The following is a 25,287-nucleotide window of genomic DNA, read 5'->3' as shown; positions in this document are numbered from 1 at the left end:
ATACTATGCTGACTCCGTGCGGTCTGACGATGGAGACGAGGGGGGGCCATGTAGATGTTCAGCGTGGGGCTGAGCGACGATCCTTGGGATACTCCACAGTTTATTTTCGTGGCTTCGGAGAAAAGGGTGGAAGTCTGATTCTTTGGCTTCTTACGACGAGGAAGGAGCGGAGCCAGCCGAGCGTTGTTCCCTGTATGCCGGTTTCATGGAGTCTGGCTGTGAGAGTGCGGTGGGAGACGGTGTCGAAGGCTGCAGAGAGGTCGAGGAGGATCAGGGCTGCGGTGTGTCCTTGGTCGAGAAGGGTGCGGATGTCGTCTGTGGTGGCGAGTAGAGCGGTGTCAGTGCTGTGGTTGCTGAGGAATCTGGATTGGGAGGGATCGAGGAAGGAGTTCTCTTTGATGAATTTCGTTAGTTGGGTGTTGATGGTCTTCTCAGTGACTTTGGCCGCAAATGGAAGGAGGGAGATGGGTCGGTAGTTTTTGAGGTCCGTGGGATCTCTTTAGGGCTTCTTGAGTAGGGGTCTTTCTTCTGCGCCTTTCCAGTCATCGGGAAAGATGCCAGTTTCCAAGGTGGTGTTAATGGTGCGTCGTAGTTCAGGAGCAATGGCGGCGGCTCTTTGGAAGATGTGCGGGGCAGGGGTCCGTTGGAGCTCCTGAGTGGATGCCTTTCATGGTTGATGCAGTGTCTTTGGTGGTGACTGGGGTCCAGGAGGAGATGGTGGGCTGGCTGGCGTTGTTGGAGGATGGAGTGGTTTCGGAGTAAGGTGTCTGGTCGTTGAAATTGTCGTGGAGGCCCTTGCTCTTCAGATGGAAGTAGGATCCGAGCTTGTTGCAGAGGTCCTGTGATCGGGTGATATTTGTAGTTTTGCTGGGGGGTTTTGTGAATTCTTGCTGATGCTGAAGAGTTCCTTGGAGTTGCTGGTGTTGGTGAGAATCCTGTTCTGGATGAAGGTCCTTTTGGTGGATTTGATGCGTTGGTGGTAGTCTGTCATGGCGCTCTTGTAGGAGGTGCAGTCTTCCGAGGGTTTGCTGTTTCTCCATTTCTTCTCAAGACGTCTGCAGGTGCGTCTGGATTCTTGGAGGTCGGCGGTGAACCAGATGACCTTTCTGGGGCATTGTCTGTCGGGGTTGCGTAGGGGGTGCGAGCTCGTCTGCACAGATGGAGATCCACCTGTGGAGTTATTTGGCTGCGAGGTTGATGTTGGTCGGGCGGGTGGGGGCAACACAGTTGAGGGTGGAGTTGAGCTCCTCCTCGGTGGTTTTGCTCCAGTTTCTTTGTGGGGGGCGGGGTGCGCGCGCTTGGGTGCCGTGGGTTTGTCAATGTGGGAGTGTACACTTTGATGGTCCGTCCATGGGGGTTGCATGGTGTGGCTAAAGTGGATGTTGTTCCCTCCTGCAAAGATGGGGTCGAGGGTGTGTCCTGCCTTGTGGGTGGGGGTGATAACGAGTTGTTTCAGTCCGAGGCTGGCAAGGTTGTTCAGGAGGGTGGTGTGGGGTGCGATGAGGTCTGTGATGGTGGTGGGGAACGCAGTTCGAAGTCTGGGAGGCCTGTAGGCTAGTGTGCCTCTTGTGGTCCTTTTTGGGCTGGTCTGGATCTGGAAGTGTTCTGTGGTGGGCGGGCTATGGCTCGAGCTTGAGGTCGTGAGTCTTGTGGGCGATGGCAAACCCTCCTCCTGGGCTGTTAAAGCGGTCCTTCCTCTGGATCTTGTATCCGCCTGGGATGGCGTTGGTGATGTCTGAGGTGGAGTTGGTCCAAGTTTCTGTGAAGAAGGCGACGTCTGGCAAGAGGGTGTCCAGGAGCTCCCAGATCTCTACAGCGTGTCTGTGTAGGGATCTCACGTTGAGTAGGCTGCATCTCAGGGCTTCGGAGGTGTTGCCGTTTGGCGTGTTGGCGGTGGCCTCGGGGTGCGGACAGTGGTGAAGGTCTGTCAGCAGAGACGGCTGGAGAACTGGCAGTGGGTGGTGCTGGGTGTGCACATCTGGCAGTTGTTTCATCCAGGGGTGAGTGCGAGTAGCGCAGCTGCATCGTAGCGGAGGGTGGTTGGAGAGCCAAGGTCCCTGGCGCTGGTAGTGGTCGGGTTGCGGACGGGCGCAGATGGGTTTGCCTTAGGCGTGGCCGCCATTAGATGCGGAAGGGGGGGCAGGAAGCGCAGCTGGGAGGCAGGAGCGGGAGTCATGGGGGGGAGGGCCCGCAGGGGCAGCAGCGGCTGGAGAGGGCGACAAACAGCCAACGGAGGACACAAGGGCCCTGAGAGGCAGACTTGGCAAAAAATAACACTACAGGCAGAAACCAATACAGTACAAAACAGTAAATTCAGTAAAACCAATACATCAGTAAAAACTCTCACCAGGCACAACAAGTGGAACAGATCTCAAACCCTTACTCACTGCAGAGGTTAGGGGGCAGAGGGCAGAGTCGCTGACCAGAAGGTCAGAGGTCTTGCTAGCACGCCCGAGCAGCGGCTGCCATTAAATGGGGAAGGGGGCGGGAAACGCAGCTGGGAGGCGTGAGTCGGCGGGGGTGCGCGGGGGCAGCAGCGGCTGGAGAGGGCGACAAACGGGCAACGGAAGACACAACAAGAGCACAGAGAGGCAGACTTGACAAAAACAATACTACAGGCAGGAACCAATACAGTAAATGCAATAAAACCAATACAGCAGTAAAAAACGCTCACCAGGCACGAGTGGAACAGGTGTGAATTAATATTTGCTGGGGTTCCACAGCTCATATCCACGGTCCAGGGTAATAATCATAGTATGGGCTGCATCCTTGAGAATTCTCCACAGTCCAACCCTCTAGCAGGGCTCGCCTGAGGGCATCTCCCACTCCTTCCATGCTATTAGGATAAGGGAATAGGCAAGGTGCCATAGTACATTTAGGGCATCTTCCTCTTGGGCAATTTGAGTTGACTGCCTGAATTTTGTCTCCTTGGCCACCATGTCTCAAGGTGCCCACGTTGACCTTGCTACAAGTCGATGCTGTCCTGTATTTGTGGCCAAGACAAATGGCCTTGAGACCACGTCTTTGTGCCACAGACCTATGTGCAGAAACCTATTTCTGTCTTCTTGCGTCCCCTGGGCCACCACCTCCAATCTTTATGCGCACCTGTTTCTTCCCCTGCACATGAACCCTCACGAAGGTCTGCATTACAGCTCAAGGAGGGACAGCACCAGATCCACAACCCATTACCTCAGAGTAATCTACCTTCCCTAAGTTAGACGCTTTGGAGCCTGAATTCAGCTTACCTAAAACTTCTCTTGAGCATACCCTAACTGGGAAGTGTCAATAATCAGTCGGAGAACTGTGACAACGTTTTAGGTGGCCTGTGAGATGATGTATATTCAGATGATTCTGATCAGGGTGATTTGGATAGGTCCTGACACCCCTCGGCTAAGAGGTGTTGGAAAGAGATGAAGGCCGCTCAACTGCCTTCAACTTCCAGACCACTGCCCTCCTCAGTGGCACTTTCAATCCAGACGACAATTACCCCAACATCTGCAAAGGTGAGATCTATATCCAGTTGAGGCTCAATAAGCCCTTTCCATAGGGTATTAGGAGTCATTTGAAGGCGTAATGCCCCAAGGCTATCCTTAAAGGGTTCAGTCACTGAAACTCTGTATATTGATCTGTAACTGGTAACCCTTTTTAGGCAAGTTTGTGCTGACCATAAGAAACGCATCAACAGATCCAGGAGAGTGCTAGGTTAAGCTTTTGGTCTTGTCTGATCCTTTAACGAAAATTTTGATCTGATCTTTAAGGCCAAGGAAAAATTAATGCCTGTTGGGCTGGAAATTTTGGTGAGTTGGGCCTAGTGGGCAATTTGCCTCTTGTGCAAACGGAATTGCACCTTCCCAGCAAGGTCGTGGCCTTTTATTCCCTTGTGCTGTGACCCAAAACTAATTAAGCTTTCCAACAGTGAGGTGGACTCGACTGCTGGAGGCCTTTTATTTGGTAACCGCTTTGTAAAAGAAGTCACTAAATGTGTGAGTATGTTTATTTCACTCAACAAAAGGTAGTCAGAGCTCAGGAAGGTTTTTGCCAAGGGGATTTCGACCAGGCCAGCAGAGCAGTAGTTGATCATCTGGCGGTTCCCTCTGTAAAGCACCATTTCTGTGCCAATCTCGCAGGTGAGGTGATTTGAGCAAACTGAAAAGATTCAACGCCACCTCCCTCTCTCTCTCTCAAAAGGCTGTGCTGGGGCAGCATCTTAGACAGAAGTTGCAGTTCTTCCTTTCGAGGTGATAGTCCAATCTTCTTCCTTTGTGGGTCTAGGTTGCAGGATACGATCCTTTTATCACAGCTGGTGTGATCTCACGCGGAATCCTGGGTTTTGGAGATAGTTTTGGGGTTTCAAATATATTTTTGCACAACTTCAGTCCAACGTTCTCTCAGGACAAGATTGTGCATAGTGAACAATAACTCCAGTCTTTTCTGCAAAAGTGAGCAATTCACTCTTATCAACCCCATTCTAGTGGTTCATGGGCAACGCTTTTATGGGGGGTAAAAAAATAACAAATTGGATAACAGTTTAGTAATATCAGACCCTTCAAGTTGGAATGGGTTCATCCTACGAGAGACCTTTTATGAGTAGATTCATTGGTGTGCCTCTACTTGAAAGACACCTACATTAGTCTTAATCTTTCCTCCTCATTGATTCCTGAATATTCAATGGCATACTCGAACGTTCTAATTTCTGACTGTAACGCTTGGTCTAGCAGCCGCATCTTAGTGCTTCACAAAGTTTATGTGCCCTTTGGAGTATTTATAAGCCAGGGGATTCACCTAATTCTGAGTGTGAAGATAAAGGGCCCCCTGCTACTAATGGGAAGTTCCTCTAGACAGGGAAATAATACATACTGTAAATTATCGGGGCAACTTCAACAATCACAATACACAATAAAATACAAAAATTATTATTTATTGATAGTAGTATATTCTTTTCTCCAATATAAAATATAAACCATCTACATACACGCCACAATCATCTTATCATACACACTCCACATTCAGAATACATACATATACAGGTATATTCAGTATTTGATACCTTGTCGGTCAACATATTATGTACATGTTCTGATGCATTCCATTTTTTTATATATAAAAACACTTGATTATTTTTGCCATTTTTCAAGCCTGAGCCTTGTTGTTAGGCTTTAGATATAAAACATATATCTGTGTGGTGAAGCGACTGCGATTCACCTAATCCTATACATAGATGACCTCATTGAAATGGCAGGCTAACAGTGTCTTCCTCAGGAATATGCCCAGTTAATCTGGCTTTCTCCGTGAACAGAAGTATCACCTGTCGCTGTCGATTCAGATTAAATTTCTGAGTTGTTGATTTTATTCATTCTCTGTGAAGTTGCCCCTTCTGGATCACAAGATCACAGCAATCAAGAGGAGCTTTGCAGAGTCTTACTGAAATAGGAACAGCTTCTCCACAGCAATTGCTTGCTATTCCTTGTGGTCTCTTTTGCCATTCTTTCCCTGTCTCCACCGCGATTCAATTGTTGTATTCCCTTCAGATGGACAGTGTCTTGCTGTACTTGGCAAATAGATTTTATTATTTTGTGTAGTATTGAATTAATCTAAATTGTCTCCTGAAGCTTTGAATGATTAAATATGGAAAATGGAAAATCTTAAATATTTAGTACAATTTGGGAAAGATGTGTGTAACATTGCTCTTCAATGGTGTGGTTAATGGGCATTGCTGCATTACGTTACACTAGTAGCCCGTCTGCTTTGAGAGTAGATAAAAGGTTTTCAAGCTTTGGCTATAAAGTCTCGGGGTTTCAATTTTGTCAATCTTGCTTTGTTTCTTTGCCCCTACGTTTCTTCCCACAGTTTGAACTAATCCGTAATTTTGCAAAAGTCTACCTCCGCAAAAGATTCCACTGTATACTCCCAGCACACAAAAAGAAAATGCGTCCGCCTGAAAATGAGAGACACAGAAAATTAGAATATGGTACTCAAATCCATAGCAGATCAGGCCACTCAACTGACAGCAATCACTAGCAGATCAAACATGACCCCCTCAACTTGAAATCTTCTGGAAGCTCGAGCACCACAGCTCTGTTAACACATGCTACATTTCTTTTTTAATCCCTCCTACCTTTGTGTCGTTGTATATCTTTTTTTCTTTAATCAATTAATTTGGTTTTTTCTTCTAACACAGTATTAAATGCTCATTAGGCCCTTGGAACACAGACTGTCCTATTCGGCCACAGCTTAGTAGTCCTTTTGATATATGCATTTGTTCCCTCATATATATTGCCACAATTAGTCATACTGAAGCAGCATTGTGTGCTCGTGCACCTCGAAGAAGAGTCCCTTTATTTGTGTTGCCCTCCCAGGAGTTCACAACATCCAGACTGATGTGAGGGAATAGTTGATCTCCCTGCTAGGTCTCTTCCCTTGATAACAGGGTTGTAAACTAGATAAACTCGTGATCTTTTGCAGATTTGAAGACCAAAACCCACAAGTGATGAAAACGTATGTTTATATTGTATTTCTGCCCAGAATTTGAGCATGCCTGCAGATTGCATTTCCATCTATGTGTAGTCTGTAGGACCAAGGCAGGAGTACTCTGATCCAAGACTCCCACCTGTGTGTGATGTCTTGAGGGTATACAAGTATGTATACAAAACAGCTATTGTTCTCTTCTTATAGAATCTTTATAACATATTTTCTAGTGCTGAATGAGTGTTAAAGATAGAGGCACTTGTAGTTAACACATGTCTGCTCTTATTTACAGGAAAGTTGTGCATAGAGGTCACACCACAGAGCAAGATTGTATGGATTTCAGAAACGCTTTGCATTGGTTGTGGTATTTGCATTAAGGTAATACATGTATTCCTATTTATTAGGTTAGCTGTTGCGTCTATATAATGCTCTAAGTTTAAATATTGTTTCAATTTCCTGTGATTGCGTATGGCAGATTTAATAAGCACACTTTCCCCTTAAGTGTATCAGAAACTTGAAGTAATAGTTTCTAACAGGTTCTTTATAACCGTCCTTTTGTATAAAAGTAAAAAAAAGGATTGTATGGTTAAAAATGGCAAACTTTTAAAGCAAACTAAATGAGAAAAGCGCTGCGTGTATTTCTTTTTAGTATGCTCTGTTTATTCTTAAACAATTTAACTGAAAACTACTATTGCATAGGTATGTTTTTGACACTTGAGAATTATATCAGCATCTCCAAATAACAATATAAATCATTTTGTAGTTCTTTATAATTGTAACTTTTTTTCAGAAATGTCCATTTGGAGCCTTGTCTATTGTAAACTTGCCAAGCAACTTGGCAAAGGAAACCACTCACCGATACTGTGCCAATGCCTTTAAACTTCACAGGTATGTATTTTCTTGATTCGTACCTCTTTGACTCAATGGTATCGAGCTGATTTTAAGTTTGAAATTATACCTTTCCTAGTAGAATAGTGACATAGCCCTCTTGCGTTTTGTGAATCTCCTGCACTGCCGCTACTCATTTTTGATTGTTGCCTATCATTTAAAAAAGAAGGATTTCAGTAAATTAAATCACCTGCTTTAATGATTTCCTTGCGAAATGTGAAATGAGTAAGAGTGTTCATAAAGTGAAAGTAAGCGCAGGTTTTCTTTATAGGCACAATGCTTCAAGGTGGCAGATGCTATTGAATTGTTATTGCATTTATATAGTGCTTCATACCTTGATAAAATGCAAACGTGAACTGATGACATGGTCCATTGAGTGATTGCTTGATTAAAAGAGCACTGAATTGCATTATAGCATGTGTGATAAATGTTTTGTCTGGTTGGCTCATGTTGAGCTTTTTTTTTTTTTTTGTTTTGTCCTCATTTTGCCAATTTTTTTCACCTTTTTTAAACTTAACCAACCCAGGGTTTCATGCCTCATATAAACTGGACAAATCCTCCTGTGTACACAAGGGGGGACTAGAAAACAACCGAAGCAAATGAAAGACATTAATGGTTGGACTTTTTTAAAGAAAATTCCCCAACCATCAACCTCACCAAGACAGAAAGGGAGTCCAGAATTCATATCTCTTTCTCATCTGATCCGAAGTATACAGTTTAGCAATATATCAACGATTGAAGCCAGCCACACTCCGTTGGTGAAACAGGAGATACCCATAATTTACAAATCTCTCTGCGAGCCAGAAGTATAGCATAAAATGCTAACTTTGCACCATCCATAGTAACATTACACTGTAGATCTAATCTTCCAAATATTATTAATTCAGCAAGTATCTTGATTTGCACTTTCAAGATATTCGACAGGCATTTACTCACGGCCTCCCAGAAGGCTTGAATCTTGATACAGCGTACAAACATGTGAATGTCGTCTTCATTTGGACTGCCACACTTAGGACACACTACCACTCCACCTGACCCAAATTCCGATAGCCTTCGTGGGGACCAATACGCCCTGTGCATGGTAAAGAAATGGTTCCTCCTGAGATATGCAGATTTGACTATTTTATGTAGCATAGACATAGATACTTGCCATTGATCTTCCATCGCAGTCTCCGGCAAGCATCTTCCCTACAGATCTTCAGGTAACGTAAAAGCACTGTCCTCCGTTTCAAGCACCAGCCAGTAACAAAGCGCAATTAGACGGAACTAGACAGAAGTTTTTCCTCGAGTTCATTTGAACCACCTAGGGAAACTAGTTTTTTTTTTTTTATAGAAAAATCAGGGTTCGGCTAAGATAGGGATTGTTTGGGATGCCTAGAAGGCATTCTTAAGATGTAGGTTAGGCACTCTAGCGGCAGGAAAAAGACGAATATATTATAAAAAAAGTCTAAGATTGGAGGGACAGTTTCGAAAATTAGAAGCAGTTATAATAATCGCAGGAAGTCAGCAAATTTGTGAGAAGGAGAGGGAGGAAATAATAAAATTTAAAGTATGTCTGTCAGGGGTTTTAAGTAATAGAGTTAAGGAGAGGTTGGAGGCTAGCCAGTTGGCACATTTTGAACATGGGGAGGGCTGTAGCAAGCTACTTGCCTGGAAGGCAAAAAGTGAACACGTTACAAACCAGATTAGAGCTCTGTTTTATGCCACAGCTCCTTGGCATGTGATGACAGGAAAAGCACAAGGTACACAAGACTTGCAAATTACATTAGTTTCCCCTGAGTATACCTGTGCCTTATATGAAAGGGTCTCTATGGAATCCACTCACGATTAAGAGGAGGAAGTAGTCTATTGCATGTCCGGCATAAAGGCAATCATGGTAGATGCTTTATATATTCCCCTAGAGTGACGGGTGAAACATTCAAGCTATGCACTCAATACGTCTTGCCATGCTAAGTGATTTCAGTTAATCGCTGAGCAGCAAAGAGTAATCCACAGACCTAGTAATGCTCTTTAGGAGCTTCCCAGGAGTGACCGAGTGGCCAACTAGAGTGCACTGACCCTGGAAAGGCTAGTGTAAACTTTCTAAGTGGTCCGTTCGGGAGTGACAGAGAAGTAACCCCTGGTAGACACTAGTTATATGCATATATATTAAGAAATAAGACCTTGGTCATTTACCTAATAGCTGGCATTATAAATGTGTACATATGAGAACACCCCTTATTGCTCTGACCTCCTCTCTGCATGTGATCTAGATACTGTAGGCCTGAAAAATCATTATTTTTGCTCACTAGGGATGACTGGTTTAACTTGAAGAGTCATCTCATCATTGATGATCCTTTTGTTGTAGACAAGGCCATAATGCTGTTCCCACGTCTGGCTTTCATCGTTTTCCCTGCCTGACCAGGTTTTGGCGCTGCACTGTCCTGTCGTATAGCAGAACTGAAGGATTTTTAGACCAATTGGTCTTCCTACTTGGTGTTCCTACTTGGTGTTCCTGTGGGGTACCCCTTTTGCAGCAAGGAAATAAATCAGTGAGGATATGGTCTAATGCCCAAATCGTACAAAAAACATTCTCCCCATAGTGTCCATCAAGGAGCAGTGGAGTTAAGACCTGAGAAAGAGCCATAGGTGCAACAAGAATAATGGGTCTATGGAGTCTACTCGTCTGCAGAGGAGAAACGATCCAAGGCTTACCAATGGTCTGTGACGTTCACCCAGAAGCATTGAAGACACAACTCAAAGAAGCTCAGATTCCTTAGTAGAGGGACCATGGTTTACTGCACAGAAGAGGTTACTGCATAACCAAAGGAAGTCAGACACAACCGCATTATCACATTAACATCAGTAGATGGTCTTTGTTGACCACCCATAAGCCGTGCAGGCGCAGCCAACCTAATTCAAGCACTTAAGTAGAGAGTCTGTGGAGTACCACTGAAAAAAGTGAAGGTGCAACAAAGTAAATGCGGACAATGCCGAAGATGATTATCTGTGTACTACCTCCAAGGGATCGAGCTACTTAACTACTGCATCACTCTTCTCTCCAGAGTTTAAGATCCCTTTGCTGATTTATCAGATATTCGTATGGTACTTTGCTCTTCATTGGGAAGCGCTGTTTATTAAACTTTTGCTGCCTCTCAGACATACTTTCTAAAATATGTATGAGTAGAAACCATGCCACGAGAGTGCTCCATTAGAGGGTGTCCATGTTAATTTACATTCCTTGAAAGCATAACTGCCTGTGTTCTATTTTTAAGATGGAAACTGGAGTTGGTCTGTACCTAGGTGTTTTGCTGTCCAGTGCGTGACCTAAATGCCAAAGTACATTTTTTTGCAGACCCATCCCCTCCCTGTAGGACCATGTACGTTGTTACTGTCTGTAAGTGAGCTGCATGTTTGGTCTTTCTTGAGTAGTTCAAGTAACTTGTCCGCTTCAGAGAAAACAGGGTTGTTTTGACAGGAAAACCTAAAGAGTGCAGCAAAAATGTAAGAAAACTGAGTCTGTATGATGTCTGATTTAATTTGACCACTTGGATCCTACCTTACTAGAAGCCAATATAGGTGTGGAATTTAATTAAATGTCTACTTGTCCATAGGGCAGGTTGCCTCATAAATCTACTTGTCCTGCAACAAAATCCACTTGACCCTTTTGTGCCATTTAAAGCGGCGACAAATCATGGCAGCAATCTTATTGTATAAGAGCGCTGATATAGCCTCTCTGATGATGCCAGGGCTCATACCATAGTAGGGTTTGAATACTAGCCCTACCCTTATGTTGCCACGTTCTCACCAATATACATACTGTGGCTGAAGATAGCGTTAAGCAATAGGTACAGGGTTGGAATGCCCTATTGAGTCTGTGCAAACCTACTACCTTGCATGTTTTAAGGGTTTTCACCAACTCTTCTCTAATCTTTTCCCATACTGAGAACGGTTGGAACTTTACTCCTGACAATGGCAAATGTGAAACTTCTTCCAGGGTTGGGAAAAAAGCGTTTGGAGGATAAGTTGCAAACACTCAGTTTTGCACATGAGCAAACCTACACACGTATATTTTCTAATACTAAAATGCAGTTCACAAATATTTTATAAGAGTACTATTTCTTGGCCTACTCCTGTAAATTCTTGTGAATTCACCAGTTGTATATCTTAATGCGAGGACATCTACCATGGGTGCACTTTTGAGACTTTCTTTAATAACTGGGCCCCTAATTGGGTCTGGCGTTAACCATGGCCTTTTGTGTTAATTAAAATTGTCTGTCCCTCTCTCCCAATCAGCTGACTTCACTGTGAGTGACCGCATTCTGCTCTTGAACAAGGAGCATATCGGCACACAGAGTAGTTTTGTTCAGTGCCAGGAACTACTGGGGCAATATGTGCATTTTGAGACCATAAACAATTTTTGCTTTTGCCAATGTTTGTTATAATGGTGCAGACCCAGTGGCTCCCATACCAATAAGGTTTTACAAAATCAATGCCAAAACAAGTCACACATTGACAAAACCAAAAGGATGACCACCAATTTCAGACCTGCCTGCTTTGCCAAGGCTTGTTTATTTTTGTTTCCCATAATCTTATTGAAACTAGTTACACTGATTTTCCATTTTGAATATCTTTGGAAAATACTAGCATAGAGCAACACATTTTAACAAATGATGCTGCAAAGAAATGTTACCTAAAATTTTACAGTAGTTTAGTTAAATGTTTTTTTTCCTACTTGCATTTCTTTGTGAACATTTTCTTTTGAAAGCAAAGACTCCTCAATCTTGCTTTCAAGCTTCTGCAAATGTTTGCATCTAATCGGAGTATTCTGGGAGCATTGTATATAGCCTCATATTGCTAAACTTTCAAAACGTGTGTAAATTTTTTTATACTGGAACCACTGTCTGTAGTGCAGTCCGAGCTTACATTTACTAATCCTAGCAGTTGCATAGAAAGAAAGGGTTTCAACTGTATAGTAAACCTGTTTTGTTGGGCTTTTTCCAGGTTGCCTATCCCCCGTCCTGGTGAAGTGTTGGGTTTGGTTGGCACCAACGGTATTGGCAAATCAACAGCTTTGAAAATTTTAGCTGGAAAGCAGAAGCCAAACCTTGGGAAGTATGATGTAAGTTGATATAACATATTAAAATGTATGTGCAGTTATGTATTGTTTTGCTAGTGCCATATAGTTATGTTTTTTGCATTCAGTGTTTGTAAAACATAATTGGGCCGCAGATACCCACGTTTTTCTATTGCTTTTCCAAGTTCTGCCAATATCTACACTTAGAAACCTATGTGGGTTCCGTTTTTGCATCAACCTGGCTACACCAGTGTACCTGGTGATCTCTCATAAATATTTTTCCATGAAAACCCACACTTAAATCCACAGCTATGTTCTTCAGATAAGTCTTTCATTCGTAAGTGTTTTGAAAATGATTTGAATTAAGATTATAAAGTCCACAAATCACACATGCTGTTAAAAGATGCTATTTTAAATATGTTAATGCTATTTGAAAAATATGCAGAATGTTACCTCTGAAAGTGATGTTTTCTACTCTCCTGTAGGATCCGCCAGATTGGCAGGAAATTTTGACCTATTTTAGAGGATCGGAGTTGCAGAATTATTTCACCAAAATCCTGGAGGATGACCTAAAAGCAATCATAAAGCCCCAGTATGTAGACCAGATTCCAAAGGCTGCAAAGGTTGGTGCAATGGTGCAAATGAAAATTAATTGAACAGTTGCTTCTTATAAGTGTGGAGTCTGTTATCGCTGGTTAGGTGTTTTGCCTTTTGTCTATGATGTTTTAAGGTGCTGGTAGCTGAAAGTCCTCTCAAAGTCTTTGATGCCCATGTTTTTCTGACTAGCTCTATTTTTTTTTCTCCCAATAATAATGCAGGTCTGAGGTCAGTTCTCTTATCTTTTATTATGTCATTAGAGCTGTGCCTTGATGAAGGGTATATTTTAAGGTCTAACCCCTATCCTGGGTGTAGCTGCCCTTTTTCTTCAGTTATGTGGGACTGGTGTCCATGGTTGTCATTTTGCCACTATCCCAATTTGGAGAATGCATATATACTCCTCCCAGTTAATGGTGCGTCTAGGCCCCACAGCTGGGTTCTGGGTTCCGGGTTCCATGTCCTTCTGTTTGCGTGTTATGTTCGCATGTTCTTGCTGATGGTAACTCCTTTTGTTTGTTTTTTGCAGTCTGCCAGTGTCTGGGATGGCCAAGCCAGCCTATGCACTCTTCTGCTTTGGGCTCCCTCCTTGAAACCTGGTCTGCCTGGTAGGAAAGGAGGAGACTCTGGCAGCCTTTCCTTTTGTTTAGTGTAGATTTCTTTTTCTACTCCTTTTCCTGTGTTGCTACTGCTCACCAAGGAAACTGTAGCATGTGCTGGTCTCAAACACTGAGTCTACAAAATCACCTTCCCTTGACATCTGAACTGACCTCTTACTCTTTGCTGTTTTGGCATGGAAAACGCGGGCAACAAAGAGAATGTGCTTCCCACCTCAGCTGCCAAAAGTGGAATAAATGCATATTCACTTTAGAAGCTTACATGGTACTTGTTTGGATATTTTGGAGGCTCTGCCGCCAATGCAGAGCACATGTGTTGCCACGAGCTGAACTTCTATTGCTTTGCTCTACTCCCTCCAGACTGGATCTAAGCCTGGATTCCGGGGGGATATTAATTATGTCTGCCTTCATAATAAGCTTGACTGCATCTACCAGAAGGGGGAAGTTCTCTGATCCTACGAAGACCTGCACAAGATCCAGCTGACTGGAGAGTGACTCAGAGTAACAAGACACTCTAGTCTAACTGGCAAGAGGAAAGAAAAGGGCCAAAACAGACATTATCACAACTTAGGAATTGCAGTGTTGCCTACATTCATCCAGCTGCTGTGCCTGAATCACGCAGCAAACTGGAGGGATGAGTTTCGTTCTAACAGGAAAAACCTATTTAAAGTGGTGCTTGAGAGGTTAAATGTGGACTACAGTATCCATAATGGGCATTGCCTGCCTAGCACATGACTTTCAGTAGACACCAGTACTTGCCAGACTAGATGCATACCCCCAAACAAAAACAAACCTCACACATTTTACGAGCATGCACATACATGACTGAGACATGAGCTAGGGGACCCCAGTTATGGGGCAATGATTAGACCATTTTCATTAGAGAGCTGGTAGGTAGTCAACCCACAGTAGTGCAGGTAAAGAGATGGGTCTGTCACTATTGACACTAACAGTTACAGAAAACCCATGCTCTGTTAGGTAGCATCCTGATCTCTTTGGCCTGCCTGCTATTAAAAAACAAGCATTGAAAATGTATTAGGTCTCGCCTTTGGTTAAGTTAAAGCCATTTGCTTTGCTAATGAAATTGTATAGCAAAGCAAATGGCTTTAACTTAAAATGCGAGACCTAATGCATTTTTAATGCTTATTTTAAAGAGCGTTTATATAGCGCAAACTAGACCCGAGACATCGGGTATCCGAGCGCTTTACATGAGCACCAGTTTCGTTACAGAAGGACACATTCATTTTTGTTAGGCACGGGGAGATTAAGTGATTTGCCCAGAATCACAGAATGTTCAGCGTCGTTGCCGAGGCTTGAATCCGGGTCCCCAGCTTCGGGGTCGACCACTCTAGCCGTTAGGCTACAGCCTCTCCCAAGCTTTGCCCAGGTTTACTCCTAAACCTGCTCTGCCCGGATAAAAGGCTACACCTGAAAAGTAACAGCTCTGCCTATATACTCTGCCCAGATGAGAGCCAATAGCTGTGCCCAGGTACACTGCCGAGCCTGCTCTGCCCAGGTACACTGCCGAGCCCAGGTACACTGCCGAGCCTTCTCTGCCCAGATATGCTACCAAGCCTGCTCTGCCTGGGTACGTAAAACCTGTGGCCTCGGGGAATGCATCAGGTTAGAACATATAGACGACGTGAACTGGAATGCAAAGAGGAAGAGTGAAGGCGCAGAACACTCACCGAACCATTAAGGCTCCTGTCCCTGCCCAACACACCAGAGCTCCCCCAAAACATACACACAGCCTCTCCCTAACATGCGCATATACAGCTCCCCCCAAACACGCAGCTCCCCCTAAAAAGACACACACACCTCCCACCGGGGTACCGTCCGACTGGCTTACGGCCACCTTCTGCCAGATCGCCTGAGTGTCTCCTCCACAGGGGGGGAGGGGGGGGGTTGTTGATCCAGTGATGTGTGGGGTGCGGTGTTCTCTGTGGCTGGTAAGGAGAAGCCTCTTACAGCATTAATGCTCACAGAGTCTGTCACTGAGAAGAACTACCTAGTGCCCAGAGGCGGCTGTAAAGCGCCAAGCCAGGTGCCCGCGTATGAACCACTCTATCTTTGACAACAACCTGCAGGCTATTGGTTGCTTAAGTCATGTGGCACAGGAAAAAGCATTCCCGTTGCTAGGACACCAAAATGCATAATGGCGTTGGGCTGTCCACAGTCCCTACGGACACGCGTATGCTGTCTGCTATGGACAAATGGCAAGAGCAGCCATGTTTGTCCATACAGACGCGTGCACGCAAGCCCTCGGCAGAATCGATTCCAAAAGGTACTCGCGATAGCAGCGCATGCGTTGCTTTCGCTAGGCAAGACCTAAAAAGGAACGGCAAAGCGTGTCAAATTACGCTATTAAGTGCAAAGTCTGCAGCACATGCTGTAGTAATATAACTTAGCTGTTTTAATATGTTGCACCTGATTCACACAGGTAACTTAATCTTCAGAGTAATTTACACTTTGGAGTAAGTGTACTACTTTATGGTATTCACAAACTCCAAGTGTAAGTTACTACAAAAGTGTAAGTTACGTGTCTCCACCCCCTGTATAATGCAGTTGGCTTAATCTTATGTGGGTGGGTAACATATGTACCTAAACCCCTCTCTGACCCTTCATAAACCCCTCTTACTCATCCCTAATCCCATCCCTTTTGTAGTAAGTCTGCTCATTTTTCCACCCATTGCTTCCAGTTCTTCCTACATTTACTGCTAAAATGTATACTTATGTGTGTGGAGACTTTGTAGTCAGGTGGACAACTCTGCACACATAAGTATAGGTAATTCAGAGGCGTAAATTCCACACATAGTTTGTGAATAGCACTGTTGCATTACAAAACGCACTACAAAGTGTAGTTTGTGAAGCAGGCCCATTGATATACATTGATATAAGAAGGATTCGAGCCATACTCGTTAAACATGTCCTATTTAAAACTGTATTTTCAAATTATTAATAACTGTCTAGCATGGAAGCACAGAGGACTTTTTTCCCTTCACTTAAATCTGTTGTGAAGTTCACTCCTTCTGACTATTGTAAAGATGTGAAGAGAGCCTCACTGTTGCCTACTATCAGTTACACTTGGTTGGAGTCTCAATAATTGCTATGCTCACGTACGATATACTAGCGTCTCACTCATTCCTTCTGTTGTAGTGACCTGACTGGAACCTCACACCTCGCTACCATCAAGTTATAATCTCTTCTAGTTCCTTTGCTCCAGTACTCAGTATAGAAGTTGGAGTCTCATCCCTTCCTACTATCATATTGATGTGAATGAAGCATCATGCCGTCCTACTATCTGGCTTACGTCTCACCCATTCCTGCACTCAACCACCCTCTGCTGGAGTATCATGCCTTCCTGCTATTGCATTGATGTGAATGAAGCCTCTTACTTCCTTACTATCTGGCTGGCGTGTCTCTCACTTCTACGTTCCAGCATCATTTAATAGTTTTACTCCTCCCGCCCACTCCTACACTCAGGTGCCCTGTACTGGAGTCTCACTTCTCCCAACTATAATATTGATTAGAATGAAGCCTCTTTTGTCCTTACTATCAGTCTGGAGTCCCATCTACTCCTATACTCAACTGCTCTTTACTGGAGATTCACTCCTTCCAACTATCATAGTGACATAAAAGTAGCGTCATTCATCCCTACTATCAGGATAAAGTCTCACCACTCCTATGCTCGGGTGTCCTTTAGTGGTATCTCACTCCTTCCCACTATTGAGGTGACTTGAATGAAGCCTCAGGCTTCCCTAATGTCAGGCTGGAGTCTCACCCTTTGCCTACTCTTAAGAGCCGTGTACTAGAGGCTCACTCCTTTCTACTATTGTAATGATGTGAAAGGTGCCTCATGCTCCTCTACTATTGGGTAGGAGTCTCACCCTCTCCTATGCTCAAGAGCCACTCAGTGGAGTCTCAATCCTTCCTACTATTGAGGTGACTTGAATGAAGCCTCATGCTTCCCTACTACCGATTTGGAGTCTCACCCTCTCCTACACTCAAGAGCCACTTACTAAAGTCTCACTCCTTTCTACTGTTGTAATGATGTCAATGGAGCCTCGTGTGTCTCCACTATGAGGCAGGTGGTGCCTCACCCACTTCTACGCTCAAGTGCCCTTTATTAGAGTCTCAATCCTTCCTACTGTCCTATAGACGTGAACCGAGCATCACTCTTCCCTACTATCATGTACGCGTTGCCTCACCCTCACCTACGCTCAAGTGCCCTTTATTAGAGTCTCACTCCTTCCTACTCTCTTATAGACATGAACGGAGCATTGTTATTCCCTACTATCATGTAGGCGGTGTCTCACCTACCCCTACGCTCAAGCCTCCTTTAGTAGGCTTTCACGTCCTCCTACTCTTGCCATAGATATGACGGACAGAACCGTCTCCACATCGAGTCTAAGTCCCATCTCACAGGGTGTTTAATTAAAAAAAAATTGCTTCCATCTTGTGATGCAGCGAAGTCCTCCTTACCGACCACCGTCCCTGTGCCAGTCTACAGTCCAACCGGTCTGTAGTCCTTCAGGACACTTGCTTCACAGTGGTCTGACCCAACAAAGGAGAATTATTTGATCACCATTTCTTTTCAAATCGCCATTCCCGGTCTTCTGAGCTCCTTTAGCCGTGCTCTGCGGGGGTGTAAGGAGATACCTTGTTAATGCCCACCTGGCATCTATTACACTTGTTAATACCCTGTAATGTGGCGCGTGCTTCTGCCCACCGCAGGTCGCTCCGGGACCCGGGAAGGTTTGAATACACGCATTACTTCTGATCTCAGCGTGTGCCCCAGCCCCCCTCCACCATCATTGGCGGGCATCCTTGGGGAGTCACGGCCCCAGACTGAACAAATTGCTCCTGTCTGTGCGCAGCATCCCTGCGAACCAGAGGCGTGTTCCCTCTCGCTCTGCTCTACGCCGCTCTGCTCTGCTCTACGCCGCTCTGCTCTGCTCTACGCCGCTCTGCTCTGCTCTACGCCGCTCTGCTCTGCTCTACGCCGCTCTGCTCTACTCTACGCCGCTCTGCTCTACTCTACGCCGCTCTGCTCTACTCTACGCCGCTCTGCTCTACTCTACGCCGCTCTGCTCTACTCTACGCCGCTCTGCTCTACTCTACGCCGCTCTGCCCTAATCTTCTCTGCGCTGCTCTACTTTGCGGCGCTTTGCACTGCTCTACTCTTCTCTGCGCCGCTCTGCTTTGCGCCGCTCTGCTCTTCTCTGCGCCGCTCTACTTTACGCCGCTCTACTTTGCGCTTCTCTGCGCCACTTCACTGTGCTCTGAAACAATCTACTCTGCGCCACGTTTGAGAAAATGGGGTTCTGTTGCAGTACCCCCCACTTCTTGCTTGGCTTTTAATGCAACCTTGACACTAGAGTACTGGGACCCTGCTGTCTAGGTTCCCAGTACCAGTGTTCCTTACATAAAACTGATCCACAATTAGCCCTTAAGGCCCCCTGTGCGTCCCTAGTAAAAGGTACATGGCTACCTTGTGCATTGCGACTGAAAAGGGCCCCCTAGGGAACCCTCACCTAGGCCATGCAGACTGCCACTGCACCCTGCATGGCTTGCTGCAGACAAAACAACAAAGTCGACATGGCACACTGCCTGTGTGCCATGCCAACTAGCACTGCCCCAGATATGGGTAAGTCACCCCTCTAGCAGGCCTTTCCAGCACTAAGGCAGGGTGCACTATATCACTGGTGCAGATATACCTGTACAGTATTAGGGTCTATTCCTTAATAATGTGAGTGCCAGAGAAGCCGTAGAGAGTACATGGGCTGGGATCTTGACAACTCAGTTCCCCAGCACCATGGCTTCACTGAAACCAGGAGTGTTTGGTACCAAACAACTCCTTGTAATAAGTCCACACTGAAGCCAGGGTGAGATTCATTAAACCATGTACTCACAGGGCATTTCAGAGGTGCCCCCTGAAAACCTACCAACCCTGGTGTGGTCACTGACTGGCTTTAGGCAGCCTGCCACACACACACACGTTTCTGGACCCTTATGTGAAGAGCCTCTGCTCTCTAGGACCAGACAAAATGCACATCCTGGGCAGAGGTGTCACACCTGGGATCGGGTAATCCCCGACCTACCGCATCCCGAGGACCCCTGTAGCCTCTATCTGAAGGGTCCCCCCCCGACCGGAGCCGGTAAGGAAAACCTGACACCTCAAGACACTCCTACACCCACGGCCTTGGGTGGCCCAACCAATGGTGTCCAGGCAACCCCCAGCTTCCCATCTTACCTCTCCAACTGGCGGTCGCCTCCAAAAGATCTTCGTGCCCGAACCTGCAGTGTTTTTTGTGACCGGAGAACCCCATTGAAACCAACACGACACTAATTGAGCACCCTGCACCCAGCCGCCCCTGTGGCGCTGTGGGGGCCCCTTGATCCCCCTTTGCCCTGAGCTAAACTCTAGGAGCTTTCCTCCCACATCCAAGTGGCGTAGCCACCAACCGGAGGCCTCCTACCCCCCCCAGATAACATTGGGCCTCAGCACTCTGCACCCTGCCGCTCTAGTGCTGCTGAGGGTGCTCATTTGAGTGCACCCTTGACCCTGGGAGAACCCTGGTTCTAACCTTGGAAACTCCACTCCCTAGACTGATTATTCGCCTTTAAACCAATAACCTGATTTTCTCCCATAGAATTGTGGAGTTGAAAAGTGTATGAAAATCTAAAACTGTGTTTTGAGAAAAACTGTTTTACTTATCCAGGAAATGTCCCAGTGTGATATCTAGGCATAATACACTGTGTAAAAAAAGTAATCCAGAAGTAATTACAGCTGTATTTGCACATATTTACAAACCTGGAAGAAGAAATAATTGTTCATCCAGCTTGCTTTTTAACACTCTGTCTTCAAAAGTACTATCATATTTACCTGTACCAAGTCCTGCTTGGTTCTATAAAAAAAAAATACAACATATTTTTGATACAAACAATTGGTCTGAGTTCAGTCTTTGAGTGTGTGTGACATCATTTCTTTCCTGAGTTTGTACAATAAATGCTTAACACTACCCTCTGATAAAGCCTTACTGCTTGCCCACAATACCACAAATGGAGAGTATGTATTACCTACTCTTACCTCTGTAAGCCTTTGGGGATCCACTGGATTCCGTGCACACTATACCTTACTTTGGTATAGTATATACAGAGCCAGCTTCCTACACTTGCCCCTTGCCGACCTTTGGTCCTCAAGACTGGATTTGTAAGTGTGTTACATACCTGTTTAACCGCAATATTGTTTTACCCATAGGATAAAATTGATTTGGTCTGAAAAGTGTCGATTTTTCAAAGTGAAGAGTATTTTTATTTAAAAACCTATTTACCTTATTGCAAAGAGCTTGGTATTAAACAAAATGCAAAGTATATATTTTTTCTAAAATTGTTGTGGATCTCCTTTAGTCGATTGTCCATTATTGGTTAGGGTTGTGCAATACATGTCTTGCACTCCTCTGTGTTAGGCCTAAGGCTGCTTGCCCACACTTCACTAATAGAGCACTTTGGGTTTTACATTGAGACCTGTACACTTTTGGGAATCCCTGAACTCTGTGCACGGTATAACTACCTAGTGGCACACCATATATAGAGCCAGCTTCCTAAACAACTCTCCACTGCGCCAGTGCACTCTACGCTGCGCCAGTGCACTCTATGCTGCGCCTCTCTATACAACCCTAATCTACGCCACTGTAAACCACTGCACTCTACGCCAGTGCACTCAATACCACTACTCAAAAGCCATGCACTCCACGCCAACTACTCTGCACCACTGCACTCTACACCGCTATACTGTACTCTGACACACTCTGCCAGTGAATGCTACGCCACTCTATTCTACTCAGCCCCACTGAACTCAGCAAGACTGCCCTCTGCACCACTGTACTCTGCAAGACTGCACTCCGCACTACTCTGCACCACTACATGCTACGCCACTCGACACCATTGCACTCTGACACTCTACTCTGCAAGACTGTACCCTCTGCCACTGAATACAAAGCCATTCTACACTGCACCACTGAACTCTACTGCACTCTATACCAGTTCACTCTATTGCACCATAATCCGTTCTGCACCACTGCACTCTACGTCACTTTACCCTGCTCCATTCCCTTTTTACCCTGCTCCACTCCACTCTATGGACCTACAATCTACGCCACTGCAATCTACTCTGCGCCACTGCACTCTACACCACTCTGGTCTACCCAGGCCTACTCTACGCGAGTGCATTCTACACAGCTTTACTCTAAACCAATGTACTCTACGCCACCTCACTGTACGCCAATCTTCTCTGCGCCATTGTACTTAACACCACTTCACTCTACGCCACTCTGTGACAGTACACTCTGATACTCCACTCTGATTCTCTACTCCACTGAATCTTTACTCCACTCTGACACTCTCCTCAACTTTATGCCACTCTACAACACTGCTCCACTCATCAACGCTCTACGCAACTCCCTCTGTGCCACTCCATGCCCCTTTTCTCCACTCCGTTCTACAACACACTACTCCACCCTGCCATTCCACACCACTCTACAACCCTCTGCTCCAGTCTGCCATTCCACTCTACTACACTGCTCCACACAAATCTGACAATCCACACCACTCTGTGCACACCCTCCACGCCACTCCTCTTTGCACATCTTGAATGCCACTGCACTGTACACATCCTCTACTCCACTCCACAACACTGTAGGCCCAGGGATGTGGAATTCCTATAGCCCGACGCCCAGGACATATTGTTTGGGGTAAAGGGCAACAGGTTTTTATGTGTATTTTGTCCTTGGGACAAGTAGGCTCAACCCCCTGCAGCACAAACCCTTTGGCTGCCAGTGTGCAGTACCACAATTATGGATCCGGGAAGGGCACTGTCTGCAGTTAAGGTAATATTTTTGTCCATATGTGAATGATGTTCAAACTTGTATATATGGTTCATTAATTGAAAGCCTTTATTATTAGGGTGAGCGCACTACGTAAATGTTGTAAGCTTGACTGCACTACTGACCATGGTTCCAGTATAAAAGTGTGTACACAGATTTTCAAAGTTCAGCAATATGAAGCTATAGCTAATGCTCCCAGAATGCTCTCTGATTGGATGCAAATATTTGCAGAAGCTTGAAAGCAAGATTGATGAATCTTTGCTTTCAAAATAAAATGTTGATACAAAAATGAAAGCAGGGAAAACACCACATTTAGCTAAACTACTGTACACTTTCAGGTACCATTTCTTTGCAGCATCATTTAGTAATATGTGTTGGTGCATGCTAGTATTTCCCAAACATTTCATAATGGAGAATCAGTATAGCCAGTTTCAATAAGATTATGGGAAACAGAAATAAACAAGCATTGGCTAAGTCAGTAGGTCTGAATTTGGTGGTCAGCTTTTTAGTTTTGTTAATGTGTGACTTGTTTTGGCATAGTTTTTGTAAAACCTTATTGGTGTGGGAGCTGCCGTGCCCTCACGATTATAACAAGCATTGGCAAAAGCAAAAATTGTTCTTGGTCTCAAAAAGCAGACGCTGCCACAGTAGTTACTGGCACTGAAAAAACCTACTTTGTATGCCGATATGCTCCTTGTAAAAGAGCAGAATGCTGTCACTCACAGTGAAGCCAGCTGATACAGAGAGAGAGGCAGGATTTTAATAAGCGCAAAAGGTCATGGCCAGACTAAATTAGGGGCCCAATTAAAGAAAGTCTCAAAAGTGCACCCATGGTATATGTCATTGTATTAAGTGCAGCTATAAGGCTTTTGTGAATTCCCAATAATATACAAAAGTAGAACAAGAAATAGTACTCCTAAAAAATATTTGTGAACTGCATTTTAGCATGAGCAGATATGCATGTGTAGATTTTCTCATGTGAAAATCTGAGTGTTTGCAAATTCACTTTCCATTTAACCACTTTTTTCCCCATCTCTCGAAGAAGGCTTACATCTGCCATCAGGACTCAATTTCCAACATTTCTCACTATGGGAAAAGATTAGAGAAGAGTTGTTGAAAACCCTTAAAACATGCAAATTGGGAGGTTTGCACAGACTCAAAAGGGCATTCTAACCCTGGAAATATTGCCTACCACTACCTTCAGCTCCAGTATGTAGATCTGTGGAAATGTGGCAACATAAGGACATTGCAAGTAATCAAACACTACTATGGTATGAGCCCAGGCATAATCAGAGAAGCTATATCAGAGCTCTTATATAATGAGATTCCTGCCATAATTTGTCGCCACACTACATGGCACCAAAGGCACAAGTGGATTTTGTTCCAGGGTAAGTAGATTTATGAAGCAACCTGCCCCATGGACAAGTAGATATTTTAATAAATTCCACACCCCTGCGGCCCTTCCACTTTACTCACTCCATGAGACACCACACCACTCTACACCACTATCTCACTCCACTTGCACAACACCATGTCACTCTCCTTTGTCCCACTAAATTTTAGCCGTGTTGAACTGTAGCCATGCTGGTGTACAACATGCCTAAAACATATTGTCAAATCCATTAGCTCCTAGGCGAGACCTATTGGCTTTGCCAATGCTTGTTTTGGTCAAAGCTGTATCACTTCTGGACAGCTGCTTTCATCCATTATGTAGTCCTAAGTTCTATCAATATGGTAATTAATCTTTTTGGGTTTGTTCTGGTAGGGAAGTGTGGGGAGCATCCTAGACAGAAAAGATGAGACAAAGACCCAGACTACGGTGTGCTGCCAGCTCGGTGAGTAGTTTCAGAAAACATTTTAGGGTTTTGGGGGTGCTTCATTTTGCGACATACCTTTCTAAAAGTACTCAGCAGGCTGCATGTTCTGATCTGTTTAATTTAACCATGCAGACCTACGTGACCAATATAAGTAGTTGAAAGAAAGTCCTTGTGTCTGTTTCCCTACCTTGAGTAAACCCGGCTATATGGACTGCACAATCGCTCTCCTTTACCCCAGCCGTTTTTCCCCCTGAACCTCTATAAATTAATTACTGCTTTTTTGTCTTCCAGTGCTTCTGGAAGGTTGTCCATGCAATCACTGCTCTTTCCACAAACACTTTTTGGCCTTACTCCTTTGTTCACATATTGTGATCTGTGGTTCTGTGAATATTCAGATCTTAAAAGTGCTTACTTGTGTCTATTATGTTTATTTTCGGATCAACGTGACACTTCTATCATAGTATAAGAGTTTAAATTCTTGAACCTTTTCTCATAGAATCTGAAGTTTAAACAGTTCACCTTTTTAAGATTTAGTATCTGCACTTTAGTCTATTATGGATGTTCATACCTGGTCCTGTTAGAAGTATGTTGTGAGGAGAGTGACCTTCTCACTGGACAAGTGCGCACTATATACAATGAAATTCTCAGGTTTCTTCACAAATTTCCGTTTATTGATAGAAGCAAAAAATTTTCGTGATTTAAACTTCAATAATTCATTGGTTCAAAAATTATATCCATGCTTCACTTCCGACAAAGTAAATAATTCTTTATGTTACAGCATTAAACTTCCACCCAATGCATTTCGGGTCAATCACATCTGACCCTTCTTCAGGGGTCTGAAAGTAAATGAAACCGGACCATTAGGTTCACTTCACCATTCAATAATGCACACGCTAAATGAACATCATGCACTGAATCATGTTAAAGTGTGAAATGTCGTACTAAAGATATGGGGTAACTGAAAA

The 25,287-nt window shown here is 44.6% G+C and overlaps 1 protein-coding gene across 1 annotated transcript in view; it reads left to right on the top strand.

Moving 5' to 3' along the window:
- ABCE1 (ATP binding cassette subfamily E member 1) overlaps positions 1 to 25,287 on the top strand; it is a 245,438-nt gene that overhangs the window by 27,236 nt on the left and 192,915 nt on the right. The window contains exons 3-7 of the mRNA XM_085641610.1: positions 6,758 to 6,843; positions 7,256 to 7,353; positions 12,337 to 12,454; positions 12,895 to 13,032; positions 24,271 to 24,340. Of these exons, the coding sequence (XP_085497736.1) occupies positions 6,758 to 6,843; positions 7,256 to 7,353; positions 12,337 to 12,454; positions 12,895 to 13,032; positions 24,271 to 24,340 (510 nt within the window). The remainder of the gene's footprint in view (positions 1 to 6,757; positions 6,844 to 7,255; positions 7,354 to 12,336; positions 12,455 to 12,894; positions 13,033 to 24,270; positions 24,341 to 25,287) is intronic.

Source organism: Triturus cristatus, chromosome 2_2 (genome assembly GCF_964204655.1).
Source record: "Triturus cristatus chromosome 2_2, aTriCri1.1, whole genome shotgun sequence".
NCBI lineage: Eukaryota > Metazoa > Chordata > Amphibia > Caudata > Salamandridae > Triturus > Triturus cristatus.
This window is presented reverse-complemented; position numbering and strand designations above follow the sequence as displayed.